Here is a 21,655-nt window from a genome sequence, read left to right as displayed (position 1 = left end):
TTCCTGTAAATTACTCACACCGCTGAATATTTATCATAGAAAAATAGCAGAAACACAAGGATAAACTTAGTTGGTAGAGCAAAGGATTAAAACTGCAACATCCCAAATCTACATTCCACCAACAAATGTATTAAAATAAATCTAAGAAGAAGAAGTTAAAGAAAAGTTGAAGATTTGTAAGTATGACTTCAGTAAAGAAACAAAAACAAACTTGATTTTATAATCAAGTTTTTAAAAAAGAAAAATACAAGAGTTTTAATGACAATCATACCTTTATTAAAGATGGGGCGGGTTTTGTGCCTGTTACCATAAAAAGGAAGTTCATCTTATCTGATTTTAATGTACGAGTAACTAAATCAGTTTATATCATAAGCATGCTCTTTTAAAAGTTACAAAGTTACAAAGTTGAAATGAAATGAAAGACAATAAGAGGGGAAAAACACGTTTTCCTAACTTGAGCTGAGTTTTCAGTTGTTGACTGCAAGACTGCTCTGGAGCAGAGTCAAATTACGTCCCGCCTACTAAAAAAGTTTCCCCCAATCATTTCCTTGCCGTTAAAACATAAATCCAGGCATCGCCTCCCGTGTCTATAGACTCTTCAGCAATCCTGCAACAGCAGTTCTCTCACGTTTGTCTTCAAAGTCACAGTTTCGAAGCTAAGTATTCGAAAGCGACCACTTACAGATGGTTTTCTTCTCTGCGAAATTGTGAGCATTCAGCGGAACAGAAATATTTCCATATTTACTTATTTTTTCTTATTTTTTTGTTTATTTTTATTTTTTCATTTTAAAGTTTGCCCCCGGCAAGCTGACACTGCAGCTTTGGGGCATATCACCTGGATATAGAAAGAAGGATTTTTCCTCCTATTTTTTTAATTATTTTTTTTAACTGCGAGAAGCTGTTCTTTAATTTTTTCGCATGAATCTCCTCGACCCTTACCTGAAGATGACAGAAGAACAGGAGAAGTGTCACTCTGACGCTCCCAGCCCAAGCATGTCTGAGGATTCCGCGGGCTCGCCTTGTCCGTCCGGGTCGGGTTCGGACACTGAAAACACTCGTCCGTCCGACAACCACCTCCTCATGGGTCAAGACTATAAGAAGGAAACCGAAGAGGAAAAGTTTCCCGTGTGTATCAGAGACGCGGTGTCTCAGGTGTTGAAGGGTTACGACTGGACGCTCGTGCCTATGCCGGTGCGCGTCAACGGCTCGAGTAAAAGCAAACCCCACGTCAAAAGACCCATGAACGCGTTCATGGTGTGGGCTCAAGCTGCACGGAGAAAGTTGGCCGATCAATACCCACACCTGCACAACGCAGAACTCAGCAAAACCCTGGGCAAACTTTGGAGGTAGGCTCGCTTTAGTTTATCGTTCACTTTTACAATGCACTTTTACGCGCCGCTGTGCGCGGCACATTATTTATTAACGTATAGATTCCTGCTCTTTCAAGTTTAGCTTTGCAGTATTTTGGTTTGAATGCTTTTACTCACCTATGCTTTTGATTTTATGAGTATTTTAAGTTCATTGTTATGCATACAATGACTTCTAAAGAATTACGATGCTAACTTTTTTTTCTTCTTTTTTGTAATGATCAATGCTAATTACCAACTGCACAGATTGAATCAGTGTGCTTAGCTTCTGCAACTGTTTACCAAGCGCAGTTTAACAAGTTTGTACAATTCCGTGTGCTATTTTCAGATTGCTCAATGAGGTAGAGAAGCGCCCGTTTGTGGAGGAGGCTGAGCGTTTGCGAGTGCAACATAAGAAGGATCACCCCGACTACAAATATCAGCCAAGGCGGAGAAAGTCTGTCAAGAATGGGCAAAGCGAACCGGAGGACAACGACCAAACTCATATCTCTCCAAATGCCATTTTCAAGGCGTTGCAGCAGGCCGACTCTCCGGCTTCAAGTATGGGCGAGGTGCACTCTCCGGGAGAGCACTCAGGTGAGGGAACAAGAAATAAAAAGCAAATATATTTTCTGTAATGTTTATGTTTTTTCAAAAGTTCCGGTTTGGATTAAAAATATATTTTTTAGAAGCCCTCAGGGCCTTAACTGGAGAACTGTTAATGATTAGTAGTTAATGATTATTAGGTTTTACAAGCCATCATGCAAATACACCTGCCTGTAGTTACAATAAACCTCTCCTGGAGGCATGTACAGTTAAGCTTTTATATCTCATGTGGGAAACATGTTCTTAAATTCAAACTTTTTTAACAAAAATGTTATGCTAAACAAATGTCTAACTTTGCCTTTGTCTCACTAGGTCAGTCACAGGGTCCACCAACACCCCCAACCACCCCGAAGACAGACCTTCCCTCCAGCAAAGCTGATCTGAAACGTGAGGGGCGGCCCATGCAGGAGGGCACTAGCCGCCAGCTCAACATTGATTTTGGAGCTGTGGACATCGGTGAGCTGAGCACTGATGTCATCTCCAATATAGGAAGCTTCGATGTTGATGAGTTTGATCAGTACCTGCCACCACACAGCCATGCTGGGGTGAATGGTGCAGCGCAGGCTGGCTACAGCAGCGGCTACCCTATCAACAGCTCCTCTGTCAGCCAGCAAGCTAGTGTTGGAGCCCACGCCTGGATGTCCAAGCAGCAGCAGCAGCAGCAGCAACAGCAGCTCTCTCTGACCACTCTGGGTGGAGGAGGAGAGCAAAGCCAGCAGGGTCAACAGAGAACCACCCAGATTAAGACGGAGCAGCTGAGCCCCAGCCACTACAGTGAGCAGCAGGGCTCCCCACAGCATGTCACCTATGGGTCCTTCAACCTCCAGCACTACAGCACCAATTCTTACCCCTCCATCACCAGATCACAATATGACTATTCAGACCACCAAAGTGGTGCCAACTCCTACTACAGCCACGCAGCTGGCCAAGGCTCAAGCTTGTACTCCACCTTTAGTTACGTGAGCCCCACTCAGAGGCCGATGTACACCCCAATTGCTGACACCACCGGGGTGCCCTCTGTGCCGCAGACCCACAGTCCGCAGCACTGGGAGCAGCCCATTTACACACAACTTTCCAGGCCCTGAGGAGGCAGTCTGAGCACTGACTATATAACACATATATCCCAGACTTCTTTCTGCTCGGTGGCCTTTGCACCGTTACGTCACACACCTTTCATTGCCAACAGAAAAACATGACAAGAACTTTTTTTTTTAAGGTTCTGAAAAAACACATCTTTGGATTGGCTCACAACAGTGCCTTTTGTATTGGTTTGAATTGTGATTATATTTTTTTAGATATAATGTTTTAAAAAAAGTTAAATCCTCTGTGAGGACATACTGGCTATAAATATATTAGTATGTACTGTGTATGTGTTCTGCTCTTGTCATTACTATCATATTCAGTGTCATCAGCACCCTCGTCGTCACGATTTGAAGGTTTAACAAACGTAACAGAGCAGGAATGCCGGGTAAAAACACCCTTCAGTGGCCTTACTTCTGACTAATGTATTTTTGTACAGGAAGTAAGAAACCGTTTACTGACACTGCCGTCTCATAATAGCCTATATTCTGCTTTGAACTTTTGTACTGTACATATTTTAATGTAATTCCAATGAGATGCAAGGATTGAGCGACGCACGTTTGAAATAGATGAGAATTTTTGGCCATGATATGACCGTGTCATCAGTGAATTAGTCAAATATTCTACTTCTTGTTTGCTTTAGCTCAAGTTTATTGTGTTGGAAACGCTATAGCAGGTGCCATGTAATTCTCCTAAGGGCCTTACTGTGTTGCTAGCTGTAACAGCAATGCTTGCTTCGTTTTGTTTTCGTTTTGTTTTTTTGCCTTGAAACCATTGGTGCCTCAAGAGCTACGGCAGTGAGGCTTCGTCCACTTTGAATTGCAGTGTGAAAACTACAGCATAGTTCTGACTTCCTGCTTGATGAGATACAAGAAGTGACCTTTGACCCCATTATTCTCACCAACCATCAAGTCTGAGTCCGGTGTGTTTCTATCAAGCCTTCTGCCTCAACTTTCTTTTCCTAACCCTTGTCTTAATTTATTCTTTAGCATTAATTTTATTTGAAAATAACTATTTGCAATTGTCGTTTTAATTCAGCAGCAGCTAGCTGAGGAGAAATAGGTTGCTGTCATATGTGGTACAAATTTGTTTATTTATCATTTGTAAATGTTTTCCTTATAAAAGTTTCTTTTATTCATGATCTAGTTATGTACAGAATACTTATAATTACACGAGTAAGTAAAAAGAAAAACTGGAAGTCTTTCCTTTTGTCACTCTATTTCTAACAAATGTCTAAATGAATATAAAAGCAGCCGTTTTGTAAAGAATTTGCTGGAATCAACATGTTTTTTGTTTGTTTGTTTGTTTATCAAAAACATTGTGTTCCCCATTTTATATTCTGTCTCATTAGTTCCCATTTTGTCATCTTCTTAATGCAGTTTCCCTAGGTAAACATGGCATTTTCTTAAAAGCTTATCTTTTGTATTATATTTGTTTGCAATAAAAGCAAAACAGCAAAACGTCTTGTCTCGTCCTGTGTTTTTGTACAGCGCTGCTCGTGGTTTCCATCTGTCAGCATTTCTCACCAACACATCTGAGAGTTTGGGGGGCACTCTGGCAGTACGGGTACCTTAATACGGTGTGCAATAAGTAGTTATGGAAAAAGGCATCTAGTCATCACTGGAGATGGAGAACAACAATAGGTGGTATTTTTTAAAAAAGGATTTAGTTCAGTTGATGTGAGAAGAGACATCCCCATCAAACCAGTTACAAAAAGGTGCTGACATGAGATCAGCAGATTGGCGATGCCACTGGATGAGTCTGAATTACCTTGGAACAGAAAGGGGGGGGATAATAGATTGCACAGATAATTTAATTTGTGCATTACTTGGAACCAGCTTGTCATCCACCAACAGCAGTAGTTTGGTAACGCTGCACATCAACACTTCTCCCTTCTCAGACCGTGAGGTCACAGGTCCATTATTACCGTGGACTACTGCCAAGATGTATGTCCACCCCCAGCCCCCCTCGCCTGTATACTCAACGGCTTAAAGAAACAAACTAAACACTGAATATTTTTTAGTCATTACTGGCCTCGTAACATTGGAGCACGGCTGACCTTAATAAATCAGTGACAGTGTAAACACAATCAGGTACTATAGGTTTGTGTTGAAATTTGAGGCACATTCACAGATGACGTCTCTTTCCTCACGTCAACTGGACTAAAATCTTTTTTTTCTTTTTCCTGCCATCCACTGCTGCACTTCATTTCACTGTGATGACTGGACATTTTTTTACCTTGTTCTGTAGCTACTTATTAGACATCATACTAAGGTACACAAAACCTGTATTATGGATAGAGAGCCAGATATATTAACTAGACCCATCAACCATTTCAACACCTCATTGTAACGCAGACTGGAATCGGTCTGAGTGACTTTCTCCCAAAGTTTTTTTATGTGTTTTTTTTTCTTTCTTTTCTTTTCTTTTTTAACCATATTTTGCACTCTTATGTAAAGAGGGGGAAAGAGAAATTGCTTCTCTAAAAATATGTCCATCAGACTAATTTATTTATTAGATAATCTAAACTGTTTGCTATTCTGAGAGAAAAATGTCTAGTGGCTGTTTAACATTTAGTTTTATGATCAGAGTAATAAAAAAATACAAAAGTAATGCTTTGTGACATCATAACGCCAGCTTTACTTCGTTCATCTGGTCTGGGATTTTCTGTGGCTTCTGGTAAAGCGTTCAGAAACTGATATGCGGTCACTTAAGGTTTATTGTGTTGAGGACACAACACTGTCCTAAGGCTTGACTTTGGTGTCTCTGGTTAAATACAAAGGTAGTAAACTTCCCCTCTAACGGTGAGGAGCATGCGGGGCATGTGAGGCCCTGAACCTACCTCCCACAGAGAGCCCCTGAGGCACATCCATCACTGAACCTCCAGTGGCTCAAACGTGGAGCTAGGCAACAGGGCAGCAGGGCCTCAGGGCTTAGGCAGTTACCGCTGATTCAGAGCAGGGCAGAACGGTGATGTGGGCGTTCATGAGAAAAGGACAGAAGAACATTAAAGAAAAGCGCCCCTTTTATCATTAAAAGCACTGATTGTCAGAAAATCTCAGGGAAAAAAATCCATCAAGAGTTGTTAAGCACGAGTTCTTAATGAAAATAAAATGTTACCTGACCTAAAATGTCTTGATGCTGCCTGAGCTTGCTCCAGCAGGCGTGACTCAGTGCTAAGGACATGATTGGCTCCTCGTGAAAACTGCTGCCTGAAAGTTAAACTGGGGCCAACATTTCTGTTCAGTAAACAAAGAAAAAAAGTCAACTTTAGTAAACACAGGTTCGCTAGTTATAGGAAATGACCAAAACATTTTTGCTAAATTGTTTCACTCTCAGGTTGTTGGCAGTGTTAGTGCATGGGAAAATGTTAAGTGTTTACACTTGCAAGTCCAGCTCCCCCCAAAATCAATCCAGATCAATTCAGAACACATAAGGTGATCATATTAACACTTCTGGTAAAATATTAGCCTGCCTTTTTTGCTTTAATATTTCTAAAAAGTATATTTTTGATCATTTCTTTTAATTGATCCTTTCTCTGAGTATAGTTTCTGTTGTTCCTTCTATGCGAGTTAAACTCACTTGATTGATTCAGGGTGAATCAAGTGAGTCTAAGTCACTCTGTTATAGAGGAAAGGTGTTTGAATGTTTATCTTTTATTATTCACAGAGAGTCTGGATAGGACATGTTTGAATTTCTCTGACTTCAGTAGAAAAAAGAAAACATAGAGATAATAGAGAACATGATGATAGTGACTTTCATCGTATTTCATCAGAATGATGTGTCATGTAGTTTTGTCAAATGGTAGCACCACGCCAGGAAATGACATCAGTACTGAGGTTTTCCCTGTGTGAGACCACAGTGATTCATTTCTCAGGCTTTTCTGCAGGCACAGGCGGTCTTGGCCAGAGGCGAGTCAAAAGTAATGTTAAATTTAATGTAATTCATCCTAAAAAATTGCCACAAGAAATGATAATAACGTTTTCCCTGATTATAACTTCTGTTAACAATTCAAAGCAACTGCACAACATCAGATATTCAGGAAACGACATATACAGTCACAGCCTATCATTACTGGGGATCTATATTAAAAACAAATCTGGGCACAGCAAAAAAAAAGAAAAAAGAAAAAAGAAAAGCATCTTTCTAAACTAAGCGTCCCAGCCTGCTAGCTAGTGAGTGGATTGGGGCTGAAATGGGTCTGCCCACCAAACAGCAGGAGTGCCCTGATGAATGTTTCCGAGAAGGATCGGAAACAAGACCAAATTTTTCTTTCTTTCTTTCTTTTTTTTTTCAGACAGGCCTTTCCATGGGCAATTTTCCCAGGACGACTCCATTATTATTCCGCAGAGACGTCTGCCCCCTCCGAACCCTATGGGTGGTCTTTCTAAAGGCAAAAGGAAGAGGAAAAGAAAAGCTGAAAACAATCTGGTGATACACCCACGGTGAGTGGACGACAATAAGATACACAATAAAGTAAAACGAAACAAACCAAAAGTCGATCTCAACAACATACTGGAAGCACACCGTACGCTGATGGACTTTGTGAGTGCGCTTTCTTTTGCTTGGAACATCAATTTTAAAAAACAAATACTGCAGATGTTCAATGAAACCAAATATTATGGATGATATTTAGTTTATTGATGACAGGATTGTTTCAATGTCCTGTATAAAGAATTTAAATTGCTCATCCAGTCCATAAAGTTGCTTCTGAAACTATTAAGACACATCCAGATGAACTACACTAAATCACATGGCAAGACAAGCTGACTACAAGGCTGTTTCCATGGAGGCTACACCCTCAGCTGAAGAACTACTGTGGGAGTAAATGGGGAGCAAATAAAGGGCACATTTCCTCCGTCCTGAACTGCATTAGGTGGTGTATAGCCGAAATCGCAGTGTGATTACATCGAGCAACAGTAGTCTTCTTTCTATTGTGAGATTATATTTACAATAAAATTTCACAACCGTCACTGCTCAGTTTTGCTTTGTTACTGTTGGAGCAGACTTAGGAAGTAAGACTTTGCCCCAAAGCCATCCATCTTCCACAGGCCCTAGGAGGAGAGCGGCCTGTGCCAAGAGGCCGAGCCGGGCCAGCCTGCTAGAACCCTTGGTGAGTTTTGTGCCTTTGTCTGAGGATGTGGAAGAAACCTGGCACCAGCCCGAGGTCAGCGGCACAAAATTATATTACCATAATCCCATTAAGTGTGTCTGAGGCCTCATGAGCCCCAGCTCAGTCTGGGAGGAAGGTAGGTGAGGTCTGGCAGTGGGTGGTTTGTGCTAAAGTGCACAGCCAATGAATAAGATGAGACTGGCAGTTTAGGCATTTATATATATTTTTTATTTTTTTTATTTTTAAGAAGTCAAAGATCAGTCAAAGATAAATAAATGAGTAAAATCTTGGTGTCAGTCAAAAACATGCCTAAAGCATGTGTTTTATATGAGTATGTGGTACGTAAAATGCAAAAAAAAAAAAAAAAATACAAACAAAAAGCATGTATTACAGAAAAAAACATGTATTAGCAAGACAGTCTTCCATAATTGAATCCAGGGGCCTAAACAAGAACATGGATCAACTGGGTTTGTCTATAAGCTTTATTTAATCAAGGTTTCTCATCCTTATCTCTATTATCCCTCATTGTTCAAAGAAGGATTCTCTCCAGTAATAGAGATGAGATTTTCCATCCATGTTTCCATTTGTTTCCAGTTAAGACACTTAAAGTTTTGTTGACGAACCAGCCATAGATATAGTAATTTGTCTCTTACTGCGACTCTGTACCTGACAAGTCTTGACAGAACATATCATTTAACTGTCCATATTTGCTTATTTGGGACAGATTGTTTGAGAAAAGTCAAACTGACATGTCGGTAAAACTGATGCCATTCTCGCAGGGCATGAGGACTTGAAATAAGCCAAGCTCTGTTAGCTGATCCTTGAGACAAAGCCGAAGCTGTCATGTACATGGAGAAACTATGAGGCATGTAAGTCAGGCATGAAACCTAGTTCCTGTTTTGTTTCAGTGTTAAACCACACCTATTTATAAAATAAATAGAGTGGAATTACTATTGCATTCATCTTTTTAATAAGACTTTTTAGCTCATAAATTAGAAACAGGAGAAATATTAGGTTGCTTTTTTTCTTAGATCATAATTGTCCGTTTCTGTTATTGCATAAAAACGACGACTTCTTAACTATCGAGTTATCTAATTCTCTTCCTGGGGCACAGGCTGGGAGAATTTTTACATGAAATGGGAGTGCACTGTTTGTGTTTCTTATATCTTTGTTGGTTGTCTGCAAAGCCACTGCTGTGACACAAGCTGCAGAGCATTATTAGCCGTTCAGCAGCCTGTTCTTTACTGACAGACCCCGGTATCTCAAACATACCTCCCTTATGTTTGTCCATTCCATCTACGGGACAACCAGTAAGCCTTAATCCCCAGTCTAAATAAGTTAATACCTCAACCAACATGTAAAAGTAAAGTTCATGGCCAAATGCAGATTCCAGAGAAACAGCCAGTACCTAACCTGGCAGTAAACCAATTAATCAAACACAGAGAGACTCTTTGTCACAGCAACAGAAAGTGACAACCAAACCAGCAGCCAGTTTGTACTAAAGGAAGAAATGAAAGAAATTTTGCATGGTCATGTGTATTTATTTGTTTTTAGCATTTATATGTGTCCTACTTTTTTCCTCCTTTCCTTCTGTACAGCTCTTTCTTTTGCTGAACCCAGTGGCCTGCATGTGTTAAGATATGAGCTGTCTCTTTTCCTTTGAGAGTGGAGCTTTTGAATATCAGCAGAAGACCAGGAGTATTACTAACTAGAGCCAACAGCATATTTACCATCAGAACTTGCTTAAATCACTTTTATCATTATCATTTCACTGCGACCAAAATAATCAGTAGCCTGGTTTTAGTTTAGAAGCTAGTCTCTGACTTGTGTCTTGTGATTTGGTGCTCATTGTTTGCCGACAGATTATAGCTGCAGGAAATCTGACTTTTTACAAAACTGGCTGACAACAGGGTGTAAGCAAAGTCTACAGACAAAAGCAGAGCTCTGGTAATTATAACATTTTATCATATAATTTTATAGGTCTGTCAAAGAAAAATAATGTATCCATGCAGGCAGCCTCTTAAGAGCATTAATTGGTAGCAGTACTGGGATGGCGATCGGAAAGGGCTTGGTATGATTCAGCTGTGTGCCTCTATTATTTTCTCCACAGGTAGTTTAATGCTTTCCAACTACCTCTGAAGGATCAGCAATTTTAGCGTCATTGCGAGCAGAAGGGAATACTTTAAAACAAGGTGCAGGAGAGCACGCTGATGTTAGCTGTTCTGCAGCTCCGACTTTTTTGTTTTACAGATACTTCGATGGCCCCCTCCCTTTGCTGGTGATTGTCTGGCACAAACGCACCCTGTGATTTAAAACTCTTCATTAGGTGTCAAATGTATTTCCAAGAAAAGAAAACGTTTCTAAAAAAACATTTCTAGTGTTTTTTCCCCACAAGAGGTTTGGAAAATATGCAATTCGGATGTCCTAGAGTGCAATGAAGCTGCAGCAGCTGCAGGGAACAGGTGTTTGTAGTGAGCACAGGGTGAAGGGTAATGAGGTCTGCAGCAAGTTAGATGCATAAAACACAAAAAGGCAACTTAAACAGTGCAATAGTGAAAGAGAAAGAAAAATAGAACTTAACCTCAACGGGAGCCATGTTTTTGTGTCTCTGTCAGATTATAAGAGTAGAAGAAAGTAGCCAGTACATCTGGAAAAAAACAGACAGTGGGAAAAGAATTAAAACTAGAAGAGACTGGGTGTTTCTTTTTTCTTCTTCTTTTTTTCTTTTGACGTGGGCTAGATGAAGGAGAAATTTGAATCGCTCACTTTATAGCAGGATCACAGAGTGGGATTTCAATAAATGGGTGAGTGCTGTGCCCAGGTACAGAGCCAAAAGTGCCAGACAGTACATCCAGCTCTCTCTTTCTTTCTCTGCCCTTCTCACTTTCTGTAACTTGCTGTGAAATTCCAAGTAGACGTCAGGAAGTAGAGAATCAGTAGGGACACATTTGTTTTTCAAGAACAGAAAAGAAAAAAAATGCATGAATTGAACGAATAATTTTAATTTCTTGTTGTTTAACCCCTGGCATTGAAACTATACTACAGAACACTGTTTCTTCTGACGCTCTCATAATTTGCTTCTGTGGTAACGCAGCCCGGTGTCACTGACCACCAGAGAGTGACATGAAGCCCTGGGAAAAATCATGCCCCTTCCTGATTTATGATACCTGTGAACACTTCGAATTTCTCTCCCAGACGTGTCAACAAACATCACAGCGCAGGTCTAGTTATGCGTGTGCTTATGTGCGCAGATCCAACGTGCCTGTTTAACACCTTGTCAAGGTTTTCCTCTTCTTCCTCGCGCATTCTCTACCTCTGTACATCCATGCTCAGTGTGACCTTTTGATCTTTGGTCACTGACCTCAAAGCCCTGAAGTCCCCTTAAAGGAGCCTCCTAACAATCTTGGAACATTTGGCTTCCAGATTTTTTTTTGTTTTTGTTTTTCCCTGAACCCTAATCTAAAACTGTTCTTTATTATGTTTGACAATGGTTTTGCTGGACATATTTTTACAGCTATGAGCCTAACAACGATACATGTCAAACGCAGCCTCATCAGCATAAACTATAAAAGTGGAAAACAAACTTGTTTTTCTACGACTTTAAATCAAATTTGATTGGGAATAATTATATGAAAATACAAATAACATGTATATGCATGTATTATATGTGGTGGATATGTGGTTAAGAAAATGAACAGATGGATAGATATATATAGAAGCTATATAAATATTTGTATGAGTGTGTCCAATTTTACAAATAGAAATTGATGGGTCTGCTGCAGGCTATATGTATATGATAACATGGACCCAGGAACCTGCTTCCATGTGTCTAACCAGCCAAACTACACCACAAAACCCATGAGAACAGACTCTCCTGTAAGATCCAAGAATGCACTGTTGCATATAAATGACCCACAACAACACAGAAAGACAGAGAGCGAGAGAGAGACAGAGTGAGAGTGCAGGAGGGAGAATGAAAGACGGAGGGAGAGACAACAAAATACAGAGGAGAAAAGGGCCCCTTCCTTACTGAGGCACACACACAAGCACGCCACAGACACACACAGGCAGGCAAGCCTGTGAAATATGACAGCCCCATGGTGAAGAAGGTGGGGGTGAGGGAAGCCATATTGTAACAATCTGATTCTGTGGTCATTAATCGTATCCTGCTGTTCCAGTCTCCCCGACCGTGTGCGCTGAGCGTATGTCAAACACATTTCCCCTCTCGCGGTGGGCGCACTCCCAGCCTGCTCTAATGCTGCACAAAGACACAAACCCCGAGAGCTCCTGAAGGCAGACAGGCCAGATAATCTCCCCCTCGGACTCCAGCGCCAAGTCCAAAGCCAACCATAAAGACACAGAGAGACACGGGCATACAGGGAATGTCCTTTGGCCTGGCTGCCTTCGAAGCTGCTATTCTATTGTCACACCAAATGCTATGACAGATAATATCATGAATGAAAAGGATATATTTCGGCAAACTCCTTTAGCTACGTCCCTACTGGCCTCATAACTAAGAGCTACTGTTTAAATGTACACTGTCTCTGTTTCTTTCCACATGGCTTTCCAAATAACTCTAATCCTTTCAGTACAGTGGCATGGTTCAAGTATCTGTCCTAAGACGTCTATTCGATGAGATCAAAAGGACACTTAAATGTCAAATTAAGCTGGAAACAAAAGCAAAAGCAATCATTTAAGAAAAACTTCCTTTATGTAACTGATTATAGTTTTATAGGTCTAGTATTCCAGAGCAATCCTAAAATCTATTCCTTGATAAACATAGACAATCTCTGGGCAACCGTCGGTATTTGGCAACTATAAAGTGGTCTATCTTCCTTTTATCCATCTCTCCCTCCATACTGCTTGTCTTGTTCCATCTTTTCCCCTCCTGCTGTGAGCTCCCTCATTAGGGAAGTGATGATGTAACCCCTCTGTTTCATCAAACGCTGTCATTTGTCATTATGACTGATAAGTGCCGAGCTGGGCCAGCCAGGAGGAGGAAGGGTCTCCCTCTGACCTCCTAGCTGTGTCACTAGCTTCGCCTATCAATACAAAGTTCTATCACTTATCTGCCTCACTGCCCATCTCAATGCCTAAGTGTACAATGACAGAAGAAATGAAAAAGCTAAAATGCCTCCAATACTGTTTCCTGGCATCAGTACCAATGCTGTCAAATGTAAAAATATGACAAATATTGTCATCATCTCTCAATCTTTGCATTCCCATATTTTAAACTAGGTCTGAAAACATCTCTGAAACTGCACCGGATTACTATTGCCAGGAACCTGAGAAGCTTCTTGACATACGGAGTCTCCGGAGCAATGGAAAATCTGCCTGAAACCTCATCAATCACAGAAAAGCAGATTGGATGAAAAAAGTGCTTTTCATCAACTACTTTAAGATCCTGACAAGATAATACATTGTGAAGTTGTCACAAATACTTGACTGAAGACACATATTGATTGCAAGCCTAAGATTTTCCAGACTGCAGCTACTGTAAATGCTGCTATTAAGAGAAAATCTCTTTTATGGCTTTCATTAGAGTAGTGGAAATTGTCAACTTTGTAGGCTGAAGAATGCCACATTTATCCGAGTACATAGTCGTTTCCTGGATTTTCCACATGCGACTCTGAATCAGTTGGTTTAGGAAAATGAACCACATCAGAAACAAAGAGTGATACATCAGTGAGTAAGACTTGAGTATCTAAATAAGACGGCAGTAAGAAAATGAACAATGAACACTTGGTGTATGAAGACACACTTAAAGTGATCAGATTAATTTGCCTCTGGTCAAGGGATGAGTGTAAGGAACTGGAGATGTCTTGACAGAACCCTTGACCTGTGGGTCTCGGTTTGGGTGGGTGCTCGTCAGTAGGGACAGAAGAGTGGGGTGATTGATTGAGTTTCTGTTTGTGGGCTCAGCTGGACATCCTGAAGAAATTTCCCCATCCATCAGATCGTCCAGAGTTGGGAAGGTCTGTTTCCAGATGGGCATCATTGTTCCTGGGCCACCCTGACAGACATTTGAAGGACCCGGCGAGAGCCAAAATGTTGTTGACAGCAGCCACAGACAACCCACAACACCGGCAACTGCGCCTGTCTGTCAACAACCTTCAAAAGTTGTGGCTTACACCACCCTAATCGATAACATGCACCAGATAGGACATGTAGAAACAATAAGTGTCATTACAATTACAAGCCATAACTCAGTAATCATGCACAGAACGCAGATAAAAGGTAGCAGCAATGGTGCCCTGGCAATGATCGCTGTGTCTAGTGACCAGTGAGGCGTAACATAGAGACTTAATTGTGGTGCGAGGCCTAATTGCATGGTCAGGATAGGGGGTAATGAGTTAATCGCAAGCCAGTCATCCATGATGAGAAGAAACAGGTCCCTTGCACAGTAATTACACGGATGGTCATTAACCTCTATGCTTCAGGACTTGAGAGAGGAGGATGTCTTTTGGTATCTTTTTTTACAGTCCAACCTGTAAGCATTTGGACAAGTATGCAGCCTTTTGTACTTGATCTTGAGTATATTTGAGTCAGTTTAATTGCATCTAACATATAATCTAGGGAGGATAGATGTTCATTCAGGGATGTAGAAGTACTCTTGTCAGTTTGCAAGTCATGTTGACATATTGAAAGAGCTATTCAAGAAAAAGGACCATGTAGATATTTAGGGGAAATAATGGGGATGGAAAGCATGTGATCCCACAGTTCCACTGCAAAAGGCATAACATTACTGTCTATTGGGTGATTTCCTCCATGTGGATCCAGGAATAGTGTGTCTGTGTTTACATGAGCTGATCCCCAAAATGTGTCCAGAGACTTGGCACTGCAACTGGCAAAGGCAACTGGCAAATCAGGGCACCCTAATGGAGATCCATTAAGGCCGTCTTCACAGTGAGACCAAGCAGACCAAGAAACACCTATGCACTTTGATCCATGCACTTAAACACGCAAAGCACTATGAAAGATTCCCCGCTTCATATTTTCATAATTGTTGGAGGCTACTTAAGTCAAAGCCAAGTCAGCAAATTTTACCTGGCAACGTATGAAGAGAGCCATTTGTGTGGAGAAGTGTATCAAAAATTTTTTCTTCAGTGTTTGCTTTATAACACTGAAGAAAATATGAAGGTGTCACATTGAGGTGGTAGAATATGAGCGTCTTTGTCAACCTTGGACTGAAGAAAGTGTCAGTTCACGTTAACAAGGTGTAACCATAAAGTCTCCTAAGTTCTGCTGCCAAACTAAATTCTAGTGTGGAAATTAGACCTGGTACGACTGACTGAATTACTTACAACTTCCTGTTTAAAAGAAGGAGTCAACTTTGAGCAGTAAGTACTTTTGGGGAATTTAGTGTTGGACACAAAATAAGGTACACTAAACTGCTTGAGGGATTTATATTAAAACTACTTGAGGGATCTCACAGTCACAGAAAAAATCTGCAATTTGGACAACCTACAGTTATCACGCCTTCCTCCTCTGTCTTCCTGATAGCGGTGCCTTAATTTACTGGAGATTATGTATCTGAATTTCAGGAGCGGGACCACGCCTCCAAACATGCTCCTTCCGGTTGTCATCTATATAGGTTCCCCCAGTTCTGCAAGCTGTTCATTCTCGTTTACGTGCTCCACCCTCACTCCCTCCTTGTTCCCAATTCTTAAACTCTTTCGCTCCTATTTAGTGCATGGGGATCTGCCAGGCCCAGGAGCTGTCGCCAGTCCCCTTTGAGGCCTTCCCCAAACCGCAGCTCAGTTAATGTCCAAGCATTCACCTTTACCTACTAAAATGCTGTCAAGCCTAAAATGAGGACGTGGGCCCAGCTAGTGAAATACATCATTTCACGATCAGCTTAAAAACCCCTCCGTAGATGTTTCGAGAATGTGGGCTCTCCCTATAGTCTACTTAAATAACCACTTCTTCAGTAATGAAAAGAGATCCACTGGAGGATCGACTACACTGATATCTCCTTTTCTACTGGGGCACCTCTGTTAGTGTCCCATCCTTTCTGTTTTCAGAGGCTAGACAGGATGGGATGTCATGGCAGAAAACTGCCCATTCCCTGTTGACTCAGAGCTGGAAATGAGTAAGCTGAACTCAGACCAAGTCTCACTAGGGACCAGCCGCACCTCACTTCAGACATCCAACCCTTGACATTCTTAAAAAGTCTTTGGTTATTAAGGAAAACAAACAAGGACATCAGACACACACCTCTCTGTGTGATACTGCCCTGGGTTAATCACAAAAATCAAGTGAAGCTATGATAATTTTTAACGTTCAGAAATGGTGACCACCATTTAGGAATGTGAATTTGATGCCAAATAATATTTGGAGTAAATGAAATGTGTCTATTTCACATGGAGGCTTTGCAGTTTGTTACCCCAGAAGGAGACACCATGTGCAACCTCACAAATATTTGCCTCAGTGCAAGGGGCTGCACGGTGGGATGTGATTCTCATTCCATAGGAGGGAGCTCTTTCACCCCTTCAACCTACCCCCACATCCTAAGCTCCTATTCTGCTTCCTTCCCTCCCTCCCATCTTGCCACACATCATTGCCCCACTAAACGCTGACAATTGGTGACAAATGGACTGCACTGCACACTGCGCATCAGTTGCCCCAGGAGACAGTGGCAGACTCAGGGTAGCGAAGAAGTGCAGAGGAGGAGGAAAGGAGCAGGGAGCCCTCGCAGCAGCAGGGCGCCTGGCACAGGTGGCTGAAAATCAATACAGATCCGGCCACTGATTGGGCATGACAGCACAAGAGCAGTGGAGTGTGGGAATCCACTGAGTACCACACACAGCAGATTTGGATGATGGAGGGAAAGAGAGCAAAGAAGAGCCAAGGGGAGAGGGAGGGGAAAAGAAACATTATTCCACATTATTGCAACTAGGGCAGTCCCATTTAAAACATACTCGTTCCAAACTGTGTCTTGCAGCATGAGTGAATGATTGAAGTCATTAGCAGCAGGGAGAATGGGTTATGGCAGCAAAATACACAACTGATTTGGAATGACAGCATTTCAATGATGCATTTCAATGAAACGATTCAGCAGCATCAGCCTTGAACTGCAATCCAGATATATGACATTATCAAGATTGATATCACACACATAGGATAGCATTTAACAACAATGGCTGAAGTGAGCCTATAGAGCAGAGCTAACACACACACATGTGCACGGCATTGCTGTTCTGAAAAAGACAGCTTTGAGGACACAGTTACTCTCATGGGGTTGAATGCATGTGTCTGTTGCATTTGGAGCAGAGCTAATGCTAACCAAGCAAGCCACCCATTTTCTAAGAAGCTTATGCAACCACAGAGTCTAGCTGTTGTGGGACAAGAGGCAAAGTACTGCTCAGTAGTCCATCACAGAAGGCACAAAACTGCATGCATACATTCTACAGCCAACTTTGAATTGCCATTTACCCTAACGTGATTAACTAATGTAGGACAAATATGTCACTCAACTTCACCCAGAAGGTCCAAATCAGGAACTTTCTAACTGTGAGGCAACAGTGCCAGCTACTGTATCACCCCGTGACAAACTAAAGGAAACTCCTTTTCTCTGACATAACCTTTGAGGTGATAAATACTTGGTGGGATGGATGATTGTTATTAAAGAACATCACACGTCAAGCGCTAATACCTTTTCCTACATTCAATCTCACTTTAAAATAAACTTTAGTGAGTAAATGAGCTCCGAAGGTTTCCTGCCGAGGTGCAAATTTGTGTGTTGGCTGAATGGGATGGAGATGGTTGTGGTCACAGTAGTAAATTTTGAAACCTGGAGTAAAATTTGTCAGCCCTCATGGTCTACTAACAAGTCACAAATTTACCTCTTTGGCTGCGAGTCTGACTGTTATGAAATTATAATGGAAAATAACCTTTAACCAAAATATGAAGACAGCATTTTCAAACAACTTTATGACTGACAGTCCACTTCAGCAAGTTCCTGTTAAGTCTGAAGCAAACAGTGAACCATAGAAAAGAGAGACCGTGTCGCACATACACTCAAACAGAGAATCCCTCATTTGTTAAATAGATTACATTCTGACAGGGCGATAAGGTATACTTAATAAAGAAGGATGCAGTTGGCATTTGGGCAATTCAAGTTTTGCATATTTCTATAGCTTATGTAAATAAATTACACTCCCAAAGTAATCACACTGCTCAAGTTAACAATGCAGCTGCTGATATGTTGAGCATATGTTCCGGTTCAGTGCAAATAACAAGGATTCATGTATTCATACATACAAAACCTTAATGACTTTCTGTCAAACAAACTCTTGTTGGGCATTCCACAAATTTCACTCAAAGCTGAGTGCATGAAAAACTGTCACGTTGACCACTTCACTGCTGCTTGGCATAATCATGTGACCAGATGGATCTGCAGGCCAAGAGAGATGCAGGTCAGTGAAAGAAGAGATGCAACAGCAACAAGTCTTTAAAAACTACAAATAAACATTATCTATCATAAGCAGACATAAAATACATCATCTTATAATCACAGAATTATCAAAAATGATGTGACTGAGTCATTTCAGCAACTTGAAGAACTTAATAAACTTCATCCCCAATGGGAAACATTTTTGCACTGTCAGAAAAGATTTAAACTAAGTTTGTAACCTTACCTTAACAGTTTTCAAAGCTTAATTAATGTTACTAACACATTATAAGCTGTTTTAGAACATTTAATTTAGTCAAGCTAGAGGTTCATGTTATTTATTACCAGTAAGTGTACAGTGCAATGCACACTGGTGCATTGAAGTTTACCCTGTAAAACATCCCATTATTTTTCCAGTGGTTTAAACAGCTTTTACTGAATGATTGAATTACTCCAATATTAAAACTCATTGTGTAACATAGAGTAATAGAGTAGTATCTATTTGAATTGAACTTTCCCTTCTTCAGCTTAAAAATCACAAGGCGAAATATTTTCAAGTATATAAATTTCTATTTGATTTTGATGAATGGTGATTCTTTAACGAGTCTGATGCACTGGCAAACTTAAACTTGACATAAAAGAACTTGGGTGAGTTGGGTGAGTGGCATTCCCACCCTCGTAACCCCTGGCGAAGGACCCCTCCCACATATGACAGTACAAATTAATCACGATCCCAGACAAACCCTCACCCATCATGCAACAAAAGATTTTCCCTGGCACTGTATGGCCCCCTCCAGGCAATAAATTACACGTGGGAGTGTACGTGCACATATGAATGAAACATTCAACAACGGCATCGCATGTCATAAATTTTTATTCATGCATTAAATGTTTCATTTCATTTATTTAAAAGGAACAACGCAATTTAATATAGATCCAATATGAAGCATAGCTGTTGCTAATTTTCAGCTCTTGCTGTCCCTTGTTGGGCTTTACATTCACAAAAGACTCAATTACATAAAACCATTGTACACTAAGATGATAAAACTACAAAACTTACACATGAGCAAATATCTGTGTCCCACCAGCAATGTATGTAGAGTGCATGTGAGCATTGGGTTTGTAAGCGTGTGTGTGTGTGTGTTGACACAAGCATGTGAAGGAAAATTTTTTTGTGCAAGTGTTGTGAGTGGGGATGGGGGGGTGTCGCAGCAGGGGACCGCGATCAGCTGTGTGCAGGTTGCCGTCTTTGAGCTGTGGCTGGGTGGGGGTGTGTGGACATGTCGGCCCTGTGTGTGGGAACCCTGCGCTCCTCACTTCTCATACATTGTTCTCCCGTTCCTACAAACCGTTAATGCCACAAAAGATGCTCAGCCTATTGTGGCCCGGGACAGCTGAGGGAGGGGGGAGGCCAATGGAGCGAAGGCAGGCGAGGGAAGAGAGGTCTAGCCAGACCTGAGCATGGTATAGATGTTTTGGTTACCGGCCCACCTTTTCTCTCCTCCCATCTACACTCCTGCCCTCCTCAACTATCCTCTCTGCTTCCATGCTCTTTCCTCTCCTGTCCTCTCCTGTTCTCTCTCGTCTTTGCTCCCCTGTGCGCCCCACTCCTCTTCTCTTCTTTCCTCTTCTCTCTTCACTCATCCTTGCCACTTAGACCCTCTTGAGAGGATTTGGCTGGGCCGGATTTGGAGGGGGGGGTGCTTATCATACAAAAGAATTAAACCAACTCAAGGTCCAAGCTTTCTCTTCCAGTCTGCAATGGCTAATCTGAGAATCTGTGAAGGAGGGCTTAGGTGATGTTATATTTTCATTAGACTAGATGGCAAACAGGCCACTAATGGTAAGAGCTGTGCGTACCATTGTGATGCAAATGCTGATTATTTCTTTAATTAAAGCACTGGAGGGGGGCAAGAGGGGAGAAGGGGTGGAGTTGACACTGATAGAACTGCATGTACTTACCCCTACTAGACAAGAATTCTCACGTCCGGCCCAGACTGGATATCTGGGGCTTGGGGGGCGGCGGGGTTTAGCTGGTGTGTGAAGTGCTGGGGATTGAGGCTGAGTCTTTCAGTCTGTGACCCAGGGTTTTCATATATATTTATAATGCCTGAAGGCATACATTTTTCTGAACCTCAAAAAAGATCTTTGACTCAGTTACAAGAAAAGCTGACTAACTACACATCCAACAATACATAGAATGCATAACCTGCACTGACAATGCCTATTGAGCATTTACGGGTGAGGTAATATCTTTCTTATTATGTTTCATATCCTGTTTGTACACATGTGTGTATATTATTTTTATTAATACCACTCTATGCATTTCCAAAGGGGGATTGCTTTGAGCTGAACTGGAGCTGTTCATGAAAACAAATAAATAAAAACAACTGATTGTTGCAATGCTTGTGCGGTTGGAAATTAAGAGACATTTGCTGATGGCTTATACCCATTCAGATAATGTGCATTACAAAGGAAGAAGGTAGAAAAACATTCACTGTTGTGTAGAGGAGCCATCCACCCTAAGGATCTGTACTGTTTGTCCTTGCCACGGTTCTGGTATTCATGGGAAGTCTCTAAGGCTGTAGACCAGATGTGGTCCTAAAGTGACTGCATAGCATGACAGGAACAACTGTAGGCACTGGAGACAGAGGGAGGGAGACAGAAACAGAGCGGTGGGTCAAATGGGTGCAAGAAGTCTCCCAAAACACCTCAGATGGTGGGTGAAAACTGTGCGTATGCATCATGATTGGTGGTGAGTGAGCGCTGCTGCTGCTCATGACTGTCGAAAGTGAATATTTGGAGGTGGTTGAGGGCGGGATAGGAAGGGGTGTGTGAGGAAACCCTGAGAACGTTTTTTTTTCTCTCTTGGCATAGCTGTGCTGCTCTCCAGGACCACGAAGTGTTGCACCCCTGCAGCTTAAGCCTCTGTCTCTTTTTGTCCTCAGCACAACAGCCTGTGGCATTCCATGGCAGCAAATCTGGCTGTGCTGTCACATGGGGGAGATTAGCCAAACTAAGACCTCAATAGAATGCTCACTTTACTCACCCATTCCAGTAGTGGCTGCCCCCCTCCGCTACACCCCCACTTTCCAGGGCCCGAACACCCTCACACAC

General features: G+C 41.7%; 1 protein-coding gene across 1 annotated transcript; it reads left to right on the top strand.

Moving 5' to 3' along the window:
• The first annotated feature begins 573 nt into the window (after positions 1-573).
• On the top strand, positions 574-4,496 carry LOC147332636 (transcription factor Sox-9-like). Its single transcript, XM_086289305.1, has 3 exons — positions 574-1,346; positions 1,696-1,943; positions 2,265-4,496. The coding sequence occupies exons 1-3, from the start codon at positions 919-921 to the stop codon at positions 3,035-3,037; spliced, it is 1,449 nt and encodes a 482-aa protein (XP_086145431.1). The 5' UTR covers positions 574-918; the 3' UTR covers positions 3,038-4,496.
• The last annotated feature ends 17,159 nt before the right edge of the window (positions 4,497-21,655 follow it).

The sequence above is a fragment of the Aulonocara sp. 'chitande type north' Nkhata Bay genome, linkage group LG4 (assembly GCF_057382095.1).
Source record: "Aulonocara sp. 'chitande type north' Nkhata Bay isolate Kocher_YH1m ecotype deep benthic linkage group LG4, A_spYH_male_GT1.1, whole genome shotgun sequence".
NCBI lineage: Eukaryota > Metazoa > Chordata > Actinopteri > Cichliformes > Cichlidae > Aulonocara > Aulonocara sp. 'chitande type north' Nkhata Bay.
This window is presented reverse-complemented; position numbering and strand designations above follow the sequence as displayed.